This window comes from Phyllopteryx taeniolatus, chromosome 3, assembly GCF_024500385.1.
Source record: "Phyllopteryx taeniolatus isolate TA_2022b chromosome 3, UOR_Ptae_1.2, whole genome shotgun sequence".
NCBI lineage: Eukaryota > Metazoa > Chordata > Actinopteri > Syngnathiformes > Syngnathidae > Phyllopteryx > Phyllopteryx taeniolatus.
The window spans coordinates 7,480,870-7,504,230 of record NC_084504.1 but is presented as its reverse complement, the minus strand read 5'-3'; the positions used below and the strand labels follow the sequence as shown (position 1 = coordinate 7,504,230).

The window sequence follows — 23,361 nt, the reverse complement described above, 5'->3', positions numbered from 1 at the left end:
CAATCATTTCGTCCAGTAATACCTGGAATTAAAAAGTGAGATTTGTTGGCTGTCCGATTTTACAAGTGTTTGAATGCACCATCCTGCATCCGCTCGTTACCGTCCCAACTAGTGTATACACATTTTGTTTTTTTTGTTTTGTTAATTTTATGCACTTTCTTATTTTGTTTCTAAACGAACGGCATCGTGCGGATGCGAATAACTTTTCCATGTGACGTCATCGGATGGATGAACCTGTAAACGTATCTCGGGGCAGCCATTTAAACTGTTGCTAACGTTATTAGCCCTGTTCACCGCGATTGTGTGTCGTTTCCCGACAGCATGTGAAAGCAGCATTGCCGCGTTCACGGTTTCGGTCCAAATGTCGTAGAGTTCGCTTTCTCAGTGTGGGTCTCCACGTCTCGGGCCAATGGGGCCATCTTCAGTGAGGTCATCGTAAATGTGAGTGTCAGTGGGCGTGAGGATCCAAAGCCTGCAATTTACATCAGGGAGGGAAAGTTTTCTGGAAGAAGAAGAGACTTCTGACTGATTTGTTCACGCAGGGCTTCCCTCTTACCGCAGCCTGCTCAACTGGACCTGGTCGCCAACAAGAGAGAAGCAAAGTAAGTTGACCTGAGTCCGGCGAGAGACATCTCAGTAATGCCGCATTCAAGGTAGACCTGAATGTGTCTTCAATTTGTAGCATCTGAACATCTCTGACGTGTTACAGCTTGCGTGAATCGGCAAATACTAAAAAACCGCTCGGACGCATGATCTTGGATTTCAAACAAAAAGCGACTGTTTCGTGGTGTAGAATCACAGATTTTCCCCATGACGCGTTGAATCAAGAACGGGAAGTTTTGGGGACGTTGCAAGCTAAAGAAAATAGATGAAAACTTTATGTACACTTGATTATTATTTATTATTTTTTTGCCTTCTGGAATAGCTAAAAGAATACAAAAAAATATGTCAACTGATATCGTGATAAGTTAGATTTTAAAGTTTATTCACTCAATAGCCCTTTGCGAGACAAAGATGAATTATACAATTATTTTTTGCTCTTTTGGAGGCAGGTTTTATTCACATATTCTATTAAAATACACAGTAATGTAAAAGTACAGTACATATACTTTTGACCTTTCCAACTCATGCATATCCTTCTGTAGCAGCAGGTGGGACTAGTTTAATAATATAGCTTTCAAGCAGTATTTTATTCAGGAAGCAAAAGACTTGATAACTTTAAGCACAGTCAGCAGATGGAATGGAAAAACAAAATTGTTTTTCAGGTGAATCTTGCTGCATGTATCTTCAGACGTGACTTTTTTCAGCATTTGTGTTTCAGGAATGTTTTGTAATTTTCTTGTGTGTTCTAAAGTTTGTTTATAGAGTACATTGGTGCTTAATCTCATTGGCAGTATCTTCCATCTGTTAATTTTGTAACGTTTCCCACTTGTGCAACCACTGCCACGTTACAATGAGCAATGTAGAAACCCTGCAGCTGGAAGATTTATGTACACGTTCTTTTAAAAAGCAGCTGTTGAGCTTTTAACTAAACTGATTGGTATGTGAAATATGTGGCATTGACTTTTTTTTTTTTTTTTTTTTTAAATGACCAGTTGCAGTTTTTTGTTCAGATGGATTTTTGGTTATGTAAGTACAGTATGAATTCGTCCTCTTCAAGGATAAATATTTCTATGGAGGTTAGTGAGTCTGTTGTTTCATAACTGCTCTGAAATAAGTCAGTCGCCTCTTCTGTATACTGTATACAAACAATACACAAGATAAGGTACTTTATTGCACAGGTGTTAAACTCGAGGGCAGGCCCATGGGCCAGATCCAGCCCCCTGCATCATTATATGTGGCCCATGTAAGCTTGTCCACAATTTTTTTTCCTTGTCTTCTGTTCAAAGCTAGCCATAAAGATTATGATAACGAAATGTCGCGCCAATAATTTAATATGATGGAATGATTAGCGTTCCATAAACTAGGGCCAAACGATGAATCAAATTCAAACCAGCATCACGATGTAGTAGAATGACATTTTCAAATCACAAAAGCTGTGATTTCTTTACGACAAAAACAACAAAACAGATGGGCGTAACCACGGCAAAAAAAAAAAAAAAAAACAAGATGCTTGTCACCGTCTCCCTTTGTCACTCACTCACACATATGTGCACTTCTCCAACCCACTTACGCTCACTGACTGCCCAACGGCTGTAATGTGTTAATAGTATATAATAGTTAATAGTTAAGGAAGAAGCGGGTTCCTAAAGAGAGTGGTCGTGGCCAAGAATAAAAGCGAGAGTGTGGATATTTTAAAGCTAGCTTAATTTCACTGACTCCATTTGAACGTAGCCAGCGTATATGTACGGTTTGCCTACATTTTGGTCACAAGCTTCACTTTTTCCAGGCACATTATACATTATGAATATACTTAAGTATTATTGTAAAACACAAAAGTTAATACTTGATACACTCCAATTATTTGGCTAGGGGTGCAGCGGTTGTTCTGTCTGTAGCTCAAAACCTGGAAATGTACAATATTTTTCGCATGTGTGCATTTTGATTGGCTGTAATCTATGATGATGTGCACCGGCGATTCCAATTTTGAATAGCTGCGAAACCTGTGCCCGACTGATCCGCCATTTATGAAAACAGTTGCCAAACCACGCCCACTGTGCGACCGTTGAGTCGGGTTCGGCCACGTCGATCGGTGTGAGGTCGACATGGATCGGTTACCATGTTGAAGGTATACCGTGGTTTTGAAAAGTCAAGGTTAAATCGCAATCGCAAAATTGAGGGGGGGAAAAAAAATCGCAAATAGATTATTTCCCAAAATTGTGCAGCCCTACCGTAAACACTGAACATACTTAAAGACAAGAAGTACAACTGCCTCACACTCAAGCCACATGCCTAGTCCGTAAACAGTTCAGCTCAGCTTCTGTGGATAGTGGAGATAAAGAATAAACTAGCATGGTACAAACATAGGTGGAATGGTGTGCGACTGGTTAGCACATCTGCCTCACAGTTCTGAGGACTGGGGTTCAAATCCCAGCCCCGCCTGTGTGGAGTTTGGATGTTTTGCCTGCGTGGGTTTTCTCCGGGTACTCCGGTTTCCTCCCACATCCCAAAAATATGCACGGTAGGTTGATTGAATACTCTAAATTGCCCGTAGGTGTAAATGTGAGTGCGAACGGTTGTTTGTTTCTCTGTGCCCAGCGATTGGCTGGCGACCATTTCAGGGTTTACCCCGCCTCTCGCCCGAAGATAGCTGGCATAGGCACCAGCACGCCCGCGACCCTAGTGAGGATAAGCGGTATGGAAAATGGATGGATGCATTGATGGGTACAAACACAACTGAGAGATATTTTAAACAGCCTCTTCCAGGCTATTTTACAGCATAACAATTCAAACTGCTCAAACTCACTGTTGCACAATTGCACTTGTCTTGTCTGCCTCCTTTTTTTCCCACAAAAGAAGACAAACTGTTGCTATTGCTCTTTCCCACAAAGAAACATTTTAAGCTGTTGATGTTTCATTGGAAATGTCATTAAATCTTTTTCTGTCCCTGTTTACATAAAAGAAGAGCAGTGTTTTGCATTTCTTCCCCTACTGTACCGCATCGTGAACCTAAACCTAGCTAGATACTGGACTGTGATTTTAATGATGTAGCCTTCAGCGGTACAACGATTAAACAACTAATTGATTATCAAATTAATCGGTAACGATTTTTGACTAGCGATTCATCATTTCGAGACCTTGTATAACTTAAAATTGTCCAAATGCTCAGAATTTAAGCTATTCAACAGTAATTATTTGTTATTATTTTTTATATAATAATAAAGCAATACATATTGCTAATTATATTTGTGTTTCATCCAAATAATACATTTGCAAACAACTTTTCTTTTGGAAAACAATTATCTTTTATTTATTTATTTATTTATTTATTTTTAAAACCTGTTTGGCTGCTAGGTCAAGCAGAATGGAGGAGCTATATCCCTTTTATGGCGGAACACTTTTACTGTGCAACGCTGGAGATTTTTATACTGTCACTATAATTCTTTGTATTGTGATGGAAATGTATTGAAAATCTTAGTCGGAGACAATGAGGTTTTAAAGGAGAGGACAGAGAGAAAAATTAACAAGAAAAGACAGGACATAGCATTATATGCATAGTACAATGTCGCAATGGATTCGAGTTTAATACGGGAAAGTGGGGCTACACCCTGTGAGAGAAGAACAAGACCATGTAGGGTAGGACAGGACATGACAGGGACAGGAGGGGAAGAGAGCAGGACACGGGTAGTGGAGTGTGGTTGGGAGTGGCTATGTAAATTCTAAACATCTGTAGAAAGTGCAAATGAGGGGGGCATCCCAAGAAGTTCACAAGGTCAGAAGAGTTATTTATAGCAATGAGGGAGTGGCCCCACACCAAGCAACTGAGTCCCAGGGGTGTGTGTCTCTGGACACACGTAAGTGAATTGACAGTCTTGCATGCGCAATAAGCGTCAGAGGTGTCCTGGAATTGCTGTACCAGCATGATGGGGACGGATGACCTCACCCCACTTAGCCAAGAGGAGAGGGTGGGCCCAGCGGCCTACGTGAGAACGGCCCGGCCGACAGGATACGATCCATACCAAAGGATCCAGGGCGGTCCACTGGTTTCACCGAATCGCCCCAAGATCGGCCACCGGGAGGAAAAGTCTGGGACCCACCGCCGCCCACCTGACCAACCACCACACGGAAAGAGAGCTCCCCCCACCTCAATCAATAGCGCCAGCCACAGTAGTCATCTCCCTCCCAGCTGAAAGGCGAGCCAGTGACCTGCAGCAGGTGGAGAGGAGGTCCGATAAGGAGGGGCCCCCCGGAGGGCAACCACGGGGCACAACAGGCCAGTGGGTCCCGGAAAACAATTATCAACATTTTTGCCTATTTTCTGACATGTTACAGACCAAACCAGTAGTACCATTACACCATTGTTTGTATATTGAAGTGGTTTTATAGTTATAACCTGCACTCCAAGTGCAATCATAACTTTGATGTGGACTGCGATGAAAACAAGTTTGGCAGCGTTAACATAACATGGAAGCTGGAATAGCCAGAGAAAATCCCACCACCCCCAAACTCCCCACAGGAGAGCTTGGGCTGAGATTCTAACGTGGCGCCCTCGACTATTAGGCAGATGTGCTAACCACGAGCCCGCTGTGCTGCCTCCATGAAAATCCAAACTTTTAATTTCGACTCACTATAGACTCTCATCTCTTAAGCCAGCCGCACACACAGTGATCCGACTGAACAGAACTGATCAAGCCTGAACAAAAACAGTCGACGACTGACCCTCGCACACCTACCAACTAGTTGCAACGTTTTGAAGCGCCACCTGGATGACTTTATCAAACCACAAACAACTTGGCGCGGTTGTCAAGGAAAAAGTTGTCTGCACTTGTCAGTGTAGCTATATTTCTCTGTCCGCAGGGAATACAAAGAGAGGTAACGGGCGAGAAGAAAGGAGAAACTGGATGTTTGAGAGGTTGCTGGCAATGATAGCTCCATTTAGTGAGCGCACTGTACATAACCTTTCACACATCCGTTTCAGTGGTGGAAAGCCTCTGAAGGCTTTTAAATATGAAGTATTCTTTGTAAACACATACTGTGTGCCTATATATATATTGCGGTGAAAGGTCATGTGATGTACCGTGGCATTTGACTGGCTGTAACATCTGTGCCTTCGTGATGCCATTCACTTGCGATTCGACATTTGGAATTGCAGCCAAACTAGTTGCAGACGGTCGTCAACTCAGGAAAACTAGTTGCGGAACATTACAACTGAATTTCTCAGTGGCATTCAGCTGCCGTCGCTCGGTGTGCAGCTGTCTTTAGGAACAAAAAGAACTCAGAACTCATTTTTAACAGAGCTTCAGGTTTTTTCTTCTTTTTTTCTCCCACACTGCTGGAAATCCTCCAAGGTCCTCTCGTGCCCCCAGGGGAGACATGCCTTATACTTTGAAATCTGCTGTGCTGAACACTAACAAAATTTGTCTTGAATGAATTGCTCCCTTGTTTCAGCTGTCTCCTTTCTGTTTTACATTCGTATACATTATTACTAACTACATACTGAAGTATCATAATATTCTGTGACAATTTTATTTTACAATTTTTATTTCTGTTCTTTCTATTTCACACACACACACACACACGCACAACGTTCCTAACCTGAAAGAACATTGTGTTTGTAAGGAATAGGGGATAAAGACTGTGGGCCTACTGTAATTGTACTTTGGTCAAAAAGTAGGAAGAGGGAGTGAACGAGAAAGCAGAGTTTGGCCAAAATATATATTCCTGTATACATGAAAATTACAGAGCGCAATTTTCCTTTGCTGGGGTCTGGGAGGGTTTAAATAACTTAAAAAGAAATGCGTTGATGCGAATAAACACATTGCATGTTCTTATACCTTCTAATACTAGAAAGCCCTAGTAATTATCTCATCGTCAAGACGACTGGAGTCTTCATTATTTCTGGGCAGCAGTAGTCAAAGTTTGAGTCCCGCCGCGGACAAAAGAAATTGCGCCTAGTTTTTGGAGAGATGCTAGTCAACAGTCAGACTACTGCCATAGTGACAGTAGAGACTACTAAACCATGTGCATTGGTTATGTGCTTTGATATTATATCATTGTAGAACTAAATCGAACATATTTTCACTCAAACACCCAAAGATTTTGTAAGTATGAAAATTGTTGGTTGGTTCAATCTTTTACTGTAGAAGTTTTTCCTCTGTTTTACTCGCTGTGCTCTTCAAGTATAAAATGAATTCTCTCCTCTTCCTCTTCAGGTCTGACCAAAATGTTGCCCATCCAGTACCTGTCCTGCTGCAGCTTGTTAGTGGTACTGGAGCTCGTTGTAGCCCAGTACGAGCACCTCGGCTACCCACTAGGCTACCCGGAGCCAGAGCAGGAGCAGTACTCTCCTCCCCAGCTCACGGCCGACACGCCCAGGATTCAGCTCAGGCTGGCAGGAGACAAGAGGAAGCACAACGAGGGTCGTGTCGAGGTTTTCTACAACAGCCAATGGGGAACTGTCTGTGATGACGACTTTACGATACACGCTGCACAGGTGGTGTGTCGGGAGCTGGGCTATGTGGAAGCAGTTTCATGGTCACCGTCGTCAAAATATGGGAAAGGAGAAGGTATTTGATTGTGATGCAGTTATTGTCGGCTATGGAATCTGGAATGTATTCAGAACACATCATGGCTAAAGCAAGCATGTGAAATACATATAAATCGCAACAAACTAAATAACCAAGAGAAAAATATCTAGCCCTGTTTCTATCTTGGCTTTTTATTGACACTGGCTTTTGAAATTTGGATTGTGACCAATCTTCCATAGTTTTCTCAGAACACCTTGAGTCGATTTTTCCTCTGTTGATTCCCCCCCCCCCCCCATAGTGGCATTGATGAATAATTATTTTGTTCCCATCAGGACCCATCTGGTTTGACAATCTCCATTGTACTGGCAAAGAAAAGACTTTGGCGCTTTGTCCCTCCAATGGGATTGGTGTTTCGGACTGTAAGCACAGTGAAGATGTAGGCGTGATGTGCAGTGACAAGAGGATCCCTGGATTTAAATTTATCAATATTCTTCCCAACCACGTGGAGGTAAAGCTTGAGGATGATTTAAACACACTTTGTCATATTAAATATTATTGCCCATAGACTCTGGTAAGGATTAGGTTAAGGCTTTTATGGTAACACTGAGTGATTACAATCATAGAAAACCAAAACGTATTAGAGCTTTACAAAAACTACAACCAGGAGCATGTAGCTCACTTTATTAGTCCCGTAACCATTGCCCAAAAACCTGAGCTCATACTTTATTATGACCTAAAACACATTTAATGTAGAACACAGACAAATTTGAAGACTCAACAAGTGTAGGTACTTTGAGAAAGAATCTGGCCATGAACTACAGTGTGGAAATAATACAATTAGACACAAAAATACAGTTAGAAATATTGAGGAGAACCAGACCCTGACTGGGTGGTTAATTAATTAAATTGAGAGTTGACATAAGGATTAAGTAAATATTGGTTTTGCCCATGATGAGGCGAGCAGAAGAGAGCTCTCTCCTAAATGAATGGACTCATTTTGAAAAGTAAAATACATGCTTCGGTCATCATTTCTTGGCTTTACACAGCTCTGGACACTTGACAGTTAGTCAGTGGCACCTTGACTCTCCGGGTGTATAACAACAATTTCCACGTTGCCTACAGTGAGAGTGTGTCAGTTAAGTAACGTTAAACTGGTAAATTATTGGTGCAGGCACTTGTAACTGTCAAAGTTGTCTGGCTGGCCGTTTTCAGGTCCTGCTGAATTCTGGGCTGAACAATAAGCATCAAAGTAATTAACTCCAAACTCAGTGTGTTATCTTTCTCTTCACTATACAAGCCTCGTTAAATCACATTCCAATGTTATGAGAAAACTGCACCGCTTAGATAATAAGCCAGAACCAGATCCTGCGCCTCTCATGTAAAATCTATGATATTTATTTTTCGTCCTTTATTGACTACTGTACTTACTTGTAGTTTGCTGCAGTGCTGATGTTTTTTTCTGCACTGTAGGAGTAAATACATCTCTATGAAATGCAGAGGTTGATGTAATGGTTTCCCAAGAGCTCTAGATGTCTGCAGTGAAGCCGGGTGGTGAAAGTCTGATTCGGTGTTTCCTTTATAAAACATTGCATGTGCATTGCATTATCATCTGGAAGCGTTATCCTGGTGACCCACCCAGGCACACTGTGGTGTGTAATAGTTGCAATAATTACCTGTAGTTGGAGGTTTGTGCGATTGGATAATTAGTGTGCTTCGGGAGCATGTTGAGGAGCTACAGCCTTCCGAAGCGGTGGTAACCTCAGTACGACGGCTGGCAGCGAGTCAAACGCAAAGAAAATACCGAGACAATGAGCTAAGCGGGAGGTGAAACATGAATCCTAGCATCCATGTGTTGGTGACCTTTGACCAATGCGGTCAGATTCTTCCGCGTAAGTTCTTCGCCATCTTGCGTTTTTGAAATTGATTAGGAGGTGTTGAATCTTGAACGTTTGTTAGAATTGGCTTTGCTGCTATTCAAAGGTTTCTACTGGCGTATATTTGATGTGTTTGTCACAGTAAGCTGAACAGTATACAACTAACTGACACACACTGTTTACTGAGTCTAGAGTATTTATATTTCTGTCCTTGTTTATTTGTATTGCTGCTTCAACATTACACTTGAATTGGCCACATGGAATTTTCTGAGGTCTGACCTGCACTCATGAGCATACATTCCATTCTATTTCCAAACATCTTCAACATCTAGAAATTCCAGAGTTTATGAAATGTGTTTGGCAGTGTATGGGCTTAACTAATCAAAAAAAGTTTTCGCTTAAACAACAAAAGTTATCGCGAACACAACACTGAGATACAGTATGCGAGACGGTCAACAGCATGGACGAGACTGGCGACACACAACAAGGGAAGATGCTGGGTGAGGCTGCGATGATGTGCAGCCAATCAGCTCACAGGATAAATCCACTCGTGCTCTCATTGGTCTATGTCGCGCCGGGAACCAATCACGCGCCTTGTATGAGTGCCCGTGGCATGTACAGTACAGTAGAGTACAGGCATGTACAAAGCCTCTGAGTCAACTCATCTCTTTGTTTGGCAAGCAGGGAAACCTTCTCTCTCGCGCATCAACATGAAACAATGCGTCTTTCCGCAATATGGCTGCCGATTTGGCTGTATTTTTTAAAATGTATTTATTTTTTTATTTTATTATTTTTTTATGAATATTTGGGAAAAACCCGCGAAGCACTGAAGCCGCAAAACGTGAAGCGCGAAGTGGCGAGGGAACACTGTATACTGTAAACGACTGGAAGCTGGGCAGCCAAGACACACACCATGAAATGATGAAAGTTGGAACGAAATTAATATATTATTATACATATTATATTTATTTATTTATTATATTATAAATAATAGCTCACGGTAGACGACTGGTTACCACATCCGCCTCACAGTTCTGAGGACCGAGGTTTAAATCCCGGCCCCGCCTGTGTGGAGTTTGCATGTTCTCCCTGTGCCTGCGTGGGTTTTCTCCGGGTACTCCTGTTTCCTCCCAAAAACATGCGTGGTAGGTTAATTGAAGATTCTAAATTGCCCGTAGGTTTGAATGTGAGTGTGAATGGTTGTTTGTTTATATGTGCCCTGCGATTGGCTGGCAACCAGTACAGGGTGTACCCAGCCTCCTGCCCGATGATAGCTGGGATAGGCTCCAGCCCGCCCGCGACCCTAGTGGGGATAAGCGGAACGGAAGATGAATTAATGAATAGATTATAATAAATAATATAATATAATTAATCATTGAATTAAGTTGTAATTGTAGGTCAGTGGTTTTAATGGTGTTTAGGCTGGCACAGAAGGCTCTAAAGGCCTTCACTGCACACCACTTGGTTATACTAAGGCCAGTTTGCTGTGTTTAATGCATCCTGTTGACAAACAAGTAGGTTGCACATATACCAGATTGGATCGAGACAAAAGCCAAAAGCCCAGTGGTGATGTTCTGAATTTATAGGAGACAGTCTAATGAAGTTTTTCTGAGATTGTTGAAGAGAGAATGACAATAGTCAAGATGTGAGGAGACAGAAGCATGAATGATCTTTTGTAGTTCAGAATCCGAAAACATGGATCTAAATTAAGGAATATTTTAGAGGTGAAAACGCAGCAACGGATTACAGTTTTAATATCCATCCATCCATTTTCTGTACCGCTTATCCTCACTAGGGTCGCAGGTGTGCTGGCGCCTATCTCAGCTGACTTTGAGCGGGGGGAGGTGTACAGCCTTAACTGGTCGCCAGCCAATCGCAGGGCACAAATAGACCAAAGACCATTCACATTCACACTCATACCTATGGACAATTTAGCCTTCAATTAACCTAGCATGCATGTTTTGGGAATGTGGGACACGGAGAAAACCCATGCAGGCACGGGGAGAACATGCAAACTCCACATAGGTGAGGCCAGATTTGAACCCGCGTCCTCAGTACTGTGAGGCAGATGTGCTAACCAACCGGACACTGTGCCACCCTGACATAACCTACCATTAAAATTAGACTGGCCATGTCTTTGTCAGTGGGTGAATTTACAAAATCAGTGAGGTATCAAATTATTTCCTCCACTGTATAATCCCAAATTTCTCTCAAATTGGGGGGCACATTTTTACAAAAGTCACCCTAACGGGTGGGAATTTTAAGAGCTAAGCTGTCAAGGGCAACAATTAACACTACAGTTTTCATCACATTTAACTTAATCGAGGGTTGAGCCATCTAGTCCTTAACTGCAGTCAAGCAATCATGCAGTGCACTTATCTTAACTGAAGTATCTGGGTTAAGAGGAAAGTAAATCTGCAGGTCATCACCATAAATGTGATACCTTCAGATTTGCTTACATCAAAGAGAAACACTTCAAAGACCTGTTTCTTAGTGTCAAATTATGTTTTTGTTTTTTTTACTCAATCTTTGCTGTGTGACTAATATTGTGTAAAATTGTCTTTTGTGTGCTACTATTTCCAGAACTCAATCCAAAACCATTATGTGCTGCTTTCAGCTCAGTATCATAAAAACCTTCTCGTTCTCATACTTCAATAGTTGCTCTGAGCCACAATGAGTTGTCTTTGAAATTTGCTTGCAGGGAAACAGATGCCTGCTGCATTATAATTGCAAGTATCAGAGAGTTGTATGACCACCATTTTTCTGTGCCGCTTATCTTGTTCAGTGTCACTGAAGGGCTGTAGTCCGTCTGAGCTTACTTAGGCTGGTGCAATTTTATGTCTCACACATTTGACGTGTCGCTGTGGAGAATTTAGATATCTGAAGAAGAGCATATGTCTTACAGCAAGCAGCTAACATTACAGGTATGATCTCGAATGTGTAAAAGAGACTAGTGCAAACTATGCTATTATGCTATTGCTGTGCTGCCCAGAGTAGAAGAACGATGCCATATAGGGAGACCATGCTGAATAAAAATATACACCATGCATTCAATAAATCTATAGTCAATGCTCTTACGAGGTGTGTTCAAGAAGTTCAAGGACTGGTGTTACTAAAGATCGATTTGAGTAATTATCCTGGAGTCCAATGCACTTTGACAACCTTCACTGCTACGCCTTCATGCACTCCTAGAAGGATTGTTCCAGGATCCTATGCAGCGCTGTTATCAAAGCCATCTTAAAGGTCTCCACTCCTTCAAAAGTGGTCCAGCACAGCGATGTTTTTGTCAGTCAGGAACTGTCAGATGCTCAGGACATTTTGAGCAGGGCGCGTTGTCATGGTCAAGCAGCCACAAATTGTCCTGCCACAAATCTCCCCTCTTCTTGCGCACTGAATGACACAAACACCTCAGGATCAATTTTGTAGCCATGTTGGTTGATTGTCTGGCCCACAATTCAGGGGAAATCTCATAGTTTATAGTTTGGGTTTGGAATCTAACATTTGTGATGCCATTCCTGGAACTTTAGGTCAGAATAGTCTTTCTTGGCCAACTCACCAATAATAAGATCCACTGAAGAGGTTCACTTGCTTGATTTCTGTGCAGGTAATCTCGGTTCAGTTCCCACTCAGTGTAAATGCGAGTGTGAATGGTTGTCTGTCTCTATACAGCGACTGAAATAAGTGTTTAACACGTCACCATTTTTCTCACTAAATATGTTTCCAAAGGTGCTATTGACCTGAAAATTTCCCCAGATGTTGGGAACAACCCAAGGGATCCATACATTCAAAGAAAGTAGTCAACTGGTAAATTATATATGATAAATAAGTTTAGAAATTAAGTTGTGTGTAAAAATGTGAAATGACATAGGGAAAAAGTATTGAACACATCAAGAAAGGGAGGTGCAAAAAGGCATGGAAAGCCAAGACAACACCTAAAATTTATCAATAATCTTACAGCAATCAAGCCCCTTGTCAGTGCAAATGAATATCAGCGGGTTGAGGCATAATTGATGGCCTACAAAAGGTCTCATTGCCAAGGTGTGAGTCAAGACACATCTCATGATGGGTAAGAGCAAAGAGCTGTCTCAAGACCATCACAAACTAATTGTTCCAAAACATAATGATGGCATTGGTTACAGGGGCATATCTAAGCTTCTGAATGTTCCAGTGAGCACGGTTGGGGCCATAATACGTAAATTGAAAGCCAATCATACCACCATAAATTTGCCTCCATCAGGTGCTTCTTGCAAGATTTCTGACAGAAGAGCGCAAAGAATAATCAGAATAGTTGTCCAAGAGCCAAGGACCACCTGGGGAGAGCTTCAAAAATAGCTGGAATTAGCAGGTATTGTTGTCACAAGGAAAACAGTCATGTACTCCGCCGCAATGGCCTGTATGCGCGCTCAACACGCAAGACTCCATTGCTGAAAATAAAGCATGTCAAAGCTCGTTTAAACTTTGCTGGACAACATTTGCACAAGCCAGTTAAATACTGGGAGAATATAGTCTGGTCGAATGGGAGCAAAATTGAACTGTTTGGATGCCATAATGCACACCACGTTTGGAGGAGAAATGGCACTGCACATTACCCTAAAAATACCATACCAACAGTGAAGTTCAGAGGTGGGAACAGGACTGTGTGGGGCTGCTTTTTAGCAAATAGCACTGGTGAGGAATGGGCCAAAATCACACCAGAGCAATGCATGCGACTAGTTTCTCCATACAGGAGGCATCTTGAAGCTGTCATTGCAAACAAAGGCTTTTGTACTAAATATTAAATAAATACCTGTTGGCGTGTTCAATAATTTTTCCCTGTGTCACTTCACAATATTACAAACAACTTAATTTGTCATCTTATTTGTTCTACTTTATTTGTGTGTATGGATTACTTGGGTTGTTCCAAACATCTGATGAAATTTTCATGTCAATAGCACCTTTGAAAATATATTTAATGATAAAAATGTTAACGTGAAATACTTATTTCAGCCGCTGTATGTGCCCTGTGATTGACTGGAGAGCTGCAGTTCAGCGCCTTTTATCCGAAGTCATCGAGGGAAGGCTCACGCGTCCCGCAACCTTCAACAAAATAAGGTGTATACTAAATGCACAAGAATAATGTCTGGCCTTATTTCCAGCTGTTAATTTCTCTCTGCTACTACACCATATACAGTAGTATGCATAGCAAGAATGGCAGTAAGCACAGACCTCCACCAAGGTTGAAAAATCCCTAGCAAACCTCTGACTCATTGGATTGAAAAACATAACCTATAGGTGTTGGTAATCGGCATGACAAAATGGGTGCCAAATGCCGCACACAGAATCCTTTTTTTCACAGAAGTTCCATCTGCTGGATCTGTTGGCCTCTATGAGAGCAGACAGAATCTCAATCTGCACCTTTTTGTGGATCTGCACCATAATTGATTGCACTTTTCCTTGAGCCATGCTCAACCCCTTCTTTGTGTAGTTTTGCATAGTGAGAACTAACATTTACGAAAAATACACTCTTGCATAATTTTGTTTGGTGAAGATAATCACACCGAGTGTTTGCAGAATGTGCGCTATAAGGTGATGTATTAGGAAAAATTTAGAGAGCATAAGTCACACACAAATACATGGAAAGAATGACAATAATGTTCAACAAAATAAGATGAGCAATGCTGACAATATTCTTTTATATACAGTAGGCGTTGTAGCTGTAGTTTCATATGTCACATAAAAAAATACATTTAAAAAATGTCCATTCCGGCATTCTTTCTATGTTCTTGTTCATGGTTTGTTAAGGCTTTGGGAAACATCTGTTTCCACTTTGTGAAGAAATGGGTTTTTTAAATGGGGCGCTGCAAACTGGGACATAACAGTCCCTTTTGAAACAGTTAGATTGTCATTAGTGGATCTACTATAGGTGCATAATGCATAAATACATTAAACCACATATTAATGTTTTTTCTTCCTCACAAATAATGTCCTGTTCTTTTAATATACAGTACTGACATAAATGGACCCATTTACAATACAGAGTACAACTAATCTAAAGGCATTTACACTATATTGGAGGTTTCCCATTAAGAGCATGGCAATTTTCTTCTGCATATGATGTGATTCTGCTGCTTTTGAGAGCTAGTGAAGGCCTCTATTATAAACACATGTTCATAAGCTGCATGCTCTATTTTTGCTGGCAAATGCTCATCTGCAGCACAAGGAATATGTACTGAAAGCACATCACGGTCAAAATGTTGAGACCTAAGATATTTTACAGTGAAGACATTGGGCCGCTGTGTTGCTGTGGCATGTAATGTGTAAGAACATTTATAGCCTGTACATATGGCAGTGACTGAGCGCTGATTACTCAAACTATAGCTACACTTTCTTTACACAACTACAGCACTCTACTCCCCCTTAAAGAACTGTATTGCGTGGTGTAATATAAGAATACTAAATTCCTTGTAAATGTAGTTTTGCCATGGACTGTGAGACAAATGTGTAAATGTGTGGCTATGAAAAACTGAATTGAAGCCTAACTTGAGAAGACACCTTAGCTATTTCTGACACATGAAACCGCATATTGACCTCAGCTAAAATGAAAAACACATTTTCCAGGAGAATTAGGACTGACATATTATTCCTCCTCTTTCACTATGATGACGATTTCTGCTTATAAGCAGTCTAACATACGACATGGACTGGAAATAATTTATCAAAAATAAAAGTTAATTTGTTGAAACAATGTCACGAAAATAAAGAGGTCTATCTGCGACATGAGTTGCTTTTGAGGGTATATATTTTTAAAGAGTCAAAATAACATTAGTTGGTTAGGCAGTTAGCTTGCCGAAAAGAAAATGTTCATTTGGATTACTACACTGTTTATTATCAATCTATGGAGTGAATAACACTGCTCAGTGTTAGGAAGGCAGAACGGGAAATTATTTTCCACCCTTGGATGGAGATTTGCTCATGTTGATAATTTTAATAAATACGGCACTGCTAAACACACTTTTTGGTGTGTTTGTCAATATGATTACAGCCTTGTTTCAATTTTTTTTAGTACTGTTTTCATAGCAAATGTATCATCTCATGTAGGGAGAAAATACATTTTTTGACCAAGGTTTTGTTCTAGTGTTGTTTTGGGTTGTGCTGTCTTTAATCCTTTTTTTCTTTTAAAATGTTCATTGTAGTTTATTCTGTAAAACCTTAGTAGTCTCCATCACCATCCATTTTCTGAGCCGCTTCTCCTCACTAGGGTCGCGGGCGTGCTGGAGCCTATCCCAGCTATCATCGGGCAGGAGGCGGGGTACACCGTGAATTGGTCGCCAGCCAATCGCAGGGCACATACAAACAAACAACCATTTGCACCCACATTCACACCTACGGGCAATTTAGAGTTGTCAATTAACTCACCATGCATGTTTTTGGGATGTGGGAGGAAACCGGAGTGCCCGGAGAAAACCTACGCAGGCACGGGGAGAACACAGGCGGGGCCGGGGATTGAACCCCGGTCCTCAGAACTGTGAGGCAGACGCTCTAACCAGTAAATCCACCGTGCCGCTTCTCCATCACCAATCATGTCGAAATTATCTTCACTAACCTAGACTTTACCAAATAACTACACTATAGTCAGTCAGTAGAATGTTTTGAGTAAGTTACTTTTTCATCATTACCAATTTTTTTATGGTTGTTCATAGCCAGAAGTAGTCATTTGTGCGGTGGCTATCACATCCCCCACAAGCTGTCATATCTGTGGTCTATGGTACTTAGATGAGCTGGAAAACATTCAGACACGTCATTTTTTCCCCTAAGAAACCTACCGTAAATTGGGCCTGTGAAGTCTGTGGCCTTATAATTTGCATGTATGTGAATCCACTGAATTGTATTCAAGTTAAAATTATGTGTCTCTGTTCCGTCGTGATTGACTAGTGACCTGTGGTGTACCCCGCCTTTCGCCCAAAGTCAGCTTGGATCACCTGTGACCTTGAACATGATAAAAGATAGAAAACGGATTGTGGGTTGGCTTCCTCTGTTCCATTTTCTCCTCACCTGGGTGTGTCTTAGCAACTTTTGGTGTACTAGTTTTGCATTGCTATATTGTGTTGCACAAGATCGAGGGCCCTTCCCTCTTCTTTACATGTCATGGCTTTTCCATCTGCGCTATTTCCCCCCAAAACAAGACACAGGAAAGGCCCTCTCTCCCTGGGGAGTGCTGGAACAAAATAAGACGCACGTGTTTGTAATCTTTTTTTTTTTGGGTAGCTAAATGTCACTTTTTGGGGGGGTGAGAGACCACGTGAGAACTTTCTTATTTACAAATTGAAAATGAATTAAGAGAAATGGTAATGGAATAGATGAAAAAGGCAAGTGCTCATACTGTGCAGCCAAAGAATATGTGCTAACCTCAAGACAAAGTTAAAAATAACTGTTGCCTTTTCAGATTTTCCTGTAAATTCCCTTATACGAAGACAATGTGACGTTTGGCAGTGATGTTGTTTACCTCTTCAAGAGCTGCGTTTTAGCCCCCTTTGTTTTCTCATCATGGCTTGCATTTTAAGTATCCATGGTGTCTGCGCAAGCAAATGTCTGCAACTGACTCATGCATTGTATGTTTAGTAAACACAGACACAAGGCCACAATCACCACATGCCATCTTTATTGTACTTCATATCATACTACTTTTCGCAGCTTCTCTGCACTGTGGACAATTTCAATGCCAATTTTTAGAAACTACTTTCTTCATTACAATATTTGATATACTGTATTGTGAATGTAAAAGGAGTCATGAGCACATCGGTTGCGCCAACCCAATATATTTCCATTGTTAAGGCTGAGCTTGTGCTCCTAAGCTTACTCTGCAACATGCAGTAGCTCAACGATATGGCTTAGGTCTATGGGTGGAAGCAAAATGGTAAAACCCCTGCAAGCTTCTTATCAGGATTTACAATAAAGGACCAAGTTAATCCTGTAAACACTGGCACTTTTTCAATAGTTCTGGACTTAAAAAATATGTCTGCAGAAAAAATCCCCCTAGAATAGACTCCGTAGTAATTTTAGGCTTGTTTTCTGTTAAAATATTTGGTTTTCAGACAGATTTTGGCCCGTCCACTCTTAAGGCCACGTAACAATCTGGAGGCGATGACATTTCCTCATTGAACTTCTATGTTTTCTGCTGTGTACTGGTAATTTTTGCCTAAATTGAAAGTCTGTAAGTTTTTTTTTGTTTTTTTTTAAGACAATAATGAGTGGAAATAGTAATAGTGGAACTTTTTTAAATAGGTTTGTTTTTTTAAAAATCGATAGTTGCTGTAATGCCTCTTTGAGGAAAGAAGACAGCCGCGTCATCCCACGTGAGATTAGTGCTTACGGATTCATTTCTGCATATAGAAACATGTTTCATCAGCTTCATTTTGTATCGATTGGATCACAAATGCCTCGAAAGGCTGCCGCACACCGAGCGACGGGGCCAAACCCGTCTGAACTGTCGTGTAGTGTGCGTAGTTTGGCAACAACAACTCAACCAGGACAAAACAGAGGTTTTCGTTATTGGCCCTGAAGGCAAGAGAGAAAAACTTTTACCAAAACTACGAGATTTTAAACCAACACAATGTGTGAAGAACCTGGGCCTGTCAATTTTGGCGATTGAAAAAGGGGTGTTCTAAAGACAATTAGTTAATTACAAATTGCTTCAAAATGTATTGATATTATTGGAAATGACTGCCACTTTCATTTTCTTGAGAAAAAATACTTTCAATCAAATATGGACCATTATGACCCAAAGTCCCTATAATTGCCATGTTTTATTAAACCACAGTAAAACATCCAAAGTCGAATGCCCCAAAAGTGGTGCAATTTGGAATTCAATAATACATTTTGGAAAACTATGTCTCAAAGGTCTCAATTTGTAAATGGTTCTGCTTTGCCTTAGAGTTTTACTCAGACATTTAAATACAAATCTATTACATATTTTTCTTAGCAGAGAGGTGTTCTTCAAATTGTTATTTCATGTTAATTTGGTTGATATGATTACGTTTGAGGAACAAAATGTGTATGAGAGACAAGTCTGATTTATTTTTTTATAATTGGTACATTCACTGACAGTGTAGTGGTTCACTTGCCTGACTTCTTTGTAGGCAGCGTGGGTACAGTTGCAACTCAGCAACGCTGTGAATGTGAATGGTTGTCCGTCTTTATAGGTCACAGGTGTCAACTAAAGACCCGGGGGCCAGATACGGCCCACCACATCATTTTATGTGGCCCGCGAAAGCAAATCATGTGTGTCGACGAAATGTTTTTAACTGGAATACAAAAATTGCTAATTGTCTTAACTTTTAATAATGTTGAGATATTTTTTGAAAGCATTTTTTGTTACCAAGCACCATTTAAAAATAACATAAATACCAGTTGAAAATGTTTTTTATGACTGACTTCTCATTTCAAAAGTAGTTATCCATCAATTTGTTGTGTATATGTAATAACATGAGACGAGCACCCATTTATATGGGTTCACAGTCATAGCGACCCTCCAAGGAAAACTTTAACTATGATGTGGCCCGTGACAAAAATGAGTTTGACACCCTTGACATAGGTGCTCTGTGACTGACTGGCAACCGGTCTCGTCTGCCTTTTACCCGAAGTCAGTTAAAGGCTCGGGCTTCAGCTTCCTGCTACCCTGAACAGGATAAGCGGTAAAGGATTGGTGGATGATGGTTACATTCAGCGGAACGACAAACATGGATCAAAGCTTTTTCTTGGTTTAATGTAGGCTGTTTAGTTTTCCTTTAAAGCATGTCCTGTATTTGGCCATTCTGCCCAGAAGTATGGAAGATTAACATCCAAATGGATTGTCAAATGTGTAGTTCTGCCAAACGAGTTAGTCAGCTATGGTGTATTTTCTGCTAGTAGAGTCTATCAGTTTGTTTAGGATTTGAATGTGTTGACACCCACTCTCAGCCTTAGTCTGATATTTAATCAAATACAGGGTACGTCTTCTTTCAGTAGTTTGGGAAGGATTGTTGGCATCTTTATTACAACTAATGCACATGCGGGTCTGTTTATCTGGCTTCCGATTACCATGGAGAATTACCATGGAGTTTATGAGTGTGTTTCAAAGGGAAACACAATTGCAGGGCCTCCAGTTATAGCGCCACTTTGAAAACAGTAACACGGTGTACCTAAAAAATGTTTGGTCACACTGAGTCGGTAGGTTATAGCTGAGGTGGGTAGGAAATGTGTTTTTTTATTGTGTTTTATATAACACAGGATGCAAGTTCAGATGTGATCTTCGATCATCCGTTTTCTATCCCGCTTGTCCTCATTAGGATTGTGGGTGAGTTGGAGCCTATCGCAGCTGAGTTTGGGTGAGAGGCAGGGTACACCTCGAACAGGTCCCCAGTCAGGGTACATTTAGACTAGGCTTTACACGATCAGGATTTTTGGGGCCGATCACCGATCAGCGAGTTTAAAAAAACGATAACCCATCACCGATCCGATCACAAGCTGGAGGAATGTGTCTATTTAAATGACCTGTTCATTTACTGTATATACTTGTGTACTTAATTGCTCAACAAATTATATTTACAATAAATAATGTATCTTTGTTCCTCTATTTATGCCAGTGAGGCATGGTGACAGACAGAACAAATTAATGCTCTTCTATTAGATGTCAGGAAGTACATACAGTAATTAATGTATCCACTTTTTGTGACATTTTTGTTTGTTGGTGTGCCGTGAGATTTTTCAATTGTAAAATATGTTCCTTGGCTCCATAAAGGTTGGAAATCACTGCTCTAGTCAGATCGTGTATTCTAATCAGTCAGGTCAAACCAACATTACATGACAGAAATAATGGGTGCTAACTTACTATAATAAAATTATTTTATTTGGAATTAAATAACTTCACCCACACCGAAACTTTAGAGCATGATTCGACAGAACGGTGGCATGTTTACGTCCAACCGTTCGTGCTACCGCTAGCTTGCTAGGCTACATAACATTTTATTGCCTGCTTGTGAGCCGTATCGCAATAAAAGTACGTGAACATACCTGAAGCAAGCCTTAAACGAACGTCCTCTCCTGTCCTGAGCACCGGTGACCACCAACACACGTTTTTCCCCATTTTGTCCATCTAATACAGACGGCGCGATCCACTCTTGTTGTCGTCGCCTCAGTAAGGAGTGTATCCGGTGGACAAGTTGACAAGATAAAGCCCAATGATCGTAAAAAATGGGATGCGGTGGTATCGGAATACACGGTTTTATTGTATTAGTCTGACAGTGCAATCGTGTCTTGTAGTCTGATCCAAGCATTACGTGTTGCCTGTCTCCGACGTGTTGTCTGTCCCACACCGCCGATGTTTTTTTTTTTTTTTTTTATAAATAACTTGATTGGCCGTCAGATATTTACAGTACTACGTCAAAAGACACGCGACAAGGCTAAAAAGAAACTAGCTTTTGGATTCAAATATACTGTGCACACGGCGACACGGGGTTAATGTCTTTTGTGTAGCCGATCAATGACGTCATCGATCGGCTCGACGAATTATGACATTTAAGACGATCAGCATAAAATGCTAAATATCAGCTGATACCGATCAGCCCGATCAAATTGGTATAAAGTCTAATTTAGACAATGATTCACACCTATTGACAATTCAGTCTTCAATTAACTAACTTGCATGTTTTGGGCGTGTGGGAGGAAGCTAGAGTGCTCAGAGAAAATCCACGTAAGCATGGGGAGAACAGAACAAACTCCACACAGCAAGGTCGGAGCTGAAATTCAACCCCCAATCTCAGAATTGCCAAGCAAATTTGCTAACCAATATTCCATTCCATTCCATGCTTTCCTGGTGTGCTGTGTCATGTGGAAATAAGCGTACTTTTAATTTGTTGATCTTCATTCTTACGTTTGTTTCAAATTTCTTACAGAACCTCGACATTCAAGTTGAGGATGTGCGCATTCGAGCCATTTTGTCATCATTACGCAAGCGGATCCCTGTGACAGAGGGCTACGTAGAAGTGAAGGATGGCGGTAAATGGAAACAAATCTGTAACAAGCAGTGGAGCCATTTTAACAGTAGAATCATCTGTGGCATGTTTGGCTTCCCTGGGGAGAGGAAATACAATGCCAGAGTCTACAAGTGAGTATTTATGTGTGGCTTGCATAGTTTTGTGCAGGTGCAAGAACCAAATAACTGCTGGTCATTTCTATAAGAATTTATGGTTTTGAAATAGTTTTGGGAGAACAATACGACCAAGCAAACATCCTTGCAGCCATTGTCTTTACCTCTTGTCCTCAGTAGGGTCGCAGGTGAGCTGGAGCCTGTCCCAGTTGACTTTGGGCAATAGGCACGGTACACCCTGGACTGGTCACGAGCCAGTTGTAGGGCACATGCAGTGGATGTAAAAAGTCTAGACACCTCTGTTTAATTGCCAGCTTTTTGTGATGTAAAAAAATGAGACCAATACCAATCATGTAAAACATTTTCCACCATTAATGTGACCTCTAACCTGTATAACTCACTTAGAGAAAGGAAGTAAAAATAAACACCAAAGGTTAATGTGGTTGCAGAAGTATGCATGCTGGCTTATAACTAGGGTTGTTTAATTGAGTCAGCATATAACTACCACCATTTAAAGTGCCTATAATGAACCCCAAATAAAATTCAGGTGCAGTAGGCTTTTCCTGACATGGAACTGTATATAATTTCGTCAACTTGACTAAGGACCCATTTCAAGCTGAAGAAAAACAGTCCAAACAAAGCATGAGGCTGCCTCCACCATGCTTGACTGTAGTTATTTTCTTCTTTTGGTGATGCAATGTTGTGTTTGCGCCAAATGTGCCTTCAGCCTTGGTTTCATTGGACCACAAAACATTTTCCCACAAGTTTGGCAGATTTCAAGTGTATGTATGTATTTATTTATTTATTCATTTTTTAAGTGTAAAATAAGGATTCCATTTTTCCACCCAACCCCAGAGCCCAGACATTCTGTATGAAAAAGATAGGAGATTGTTGGTACAGGTACTAATCAGCCAGTACTTGCCAGAAATTCCTGCAGCTCTTTCAATGTTGCTGTCGGCCACTTGGAAGTCTCCCTGACCAGTTTTTTACTCATGTTTTCGTTGATTTTGGAGGGATGTCCAGTTCTCGGTAGTGTGCCATATTTTCTCCACTTGATAATGACTGTCTTCACTGTGTTCCATGGTGTACAGAATACAGTATAATGTCTTGGAATTTATTTTTCTTTTACCTTTCTCTTGACTGCGTCTGAGACATAGTTCAGGTTTTTCAACTGAGTTGTACACGTTATAGGTCACATTAATGGTGGAAATAGTGTTGAATTTTTTTTATCATGGTCTCATTTTGTAGCTCAAAAAAA

The 23,361-nt window shown here is 40.9% G+C and overlaps 1 protein-coding gene across 2 annotated transcripts in view; it reads left to right on the top strand.

Annotated features, from left to right (window-relative positions):
- Positions 1-23,361, top strand: part of loxl2b (lysyl oxidase-like 2b) — a 44,648-nt gene that overhangs the window by 509 nt on the left and 20,778 nt on the right. The window contains exons 1-5 of one of the 2 annotated variants that reach the window (XM_061766747.1): positions 364-441; positions 543-602; positions 6,813-7,166; positions 7,460-7,635; positions 21,910-22,121. In XM_061766747.1, the coding sequence (XP_061622731.1) occupies positions 6,824-7,166; positions 7,460-7,635; positions 21,910-22,121 (731 nt within the window). In that variant the 5' untranslated portion in view covers positions 364-441; positions 543-602; positions 6,813-6,823. Of the gene's footprint in view, positions 1-363; positions 442-542; positions 603-6,812; positions 7,167-7,459; positions 7,636-21,909; positions 22,122-23,361 lie in introns of those variants that run through there. The other variant, XM_061766746.1, reaches the window with a different exon arrangement.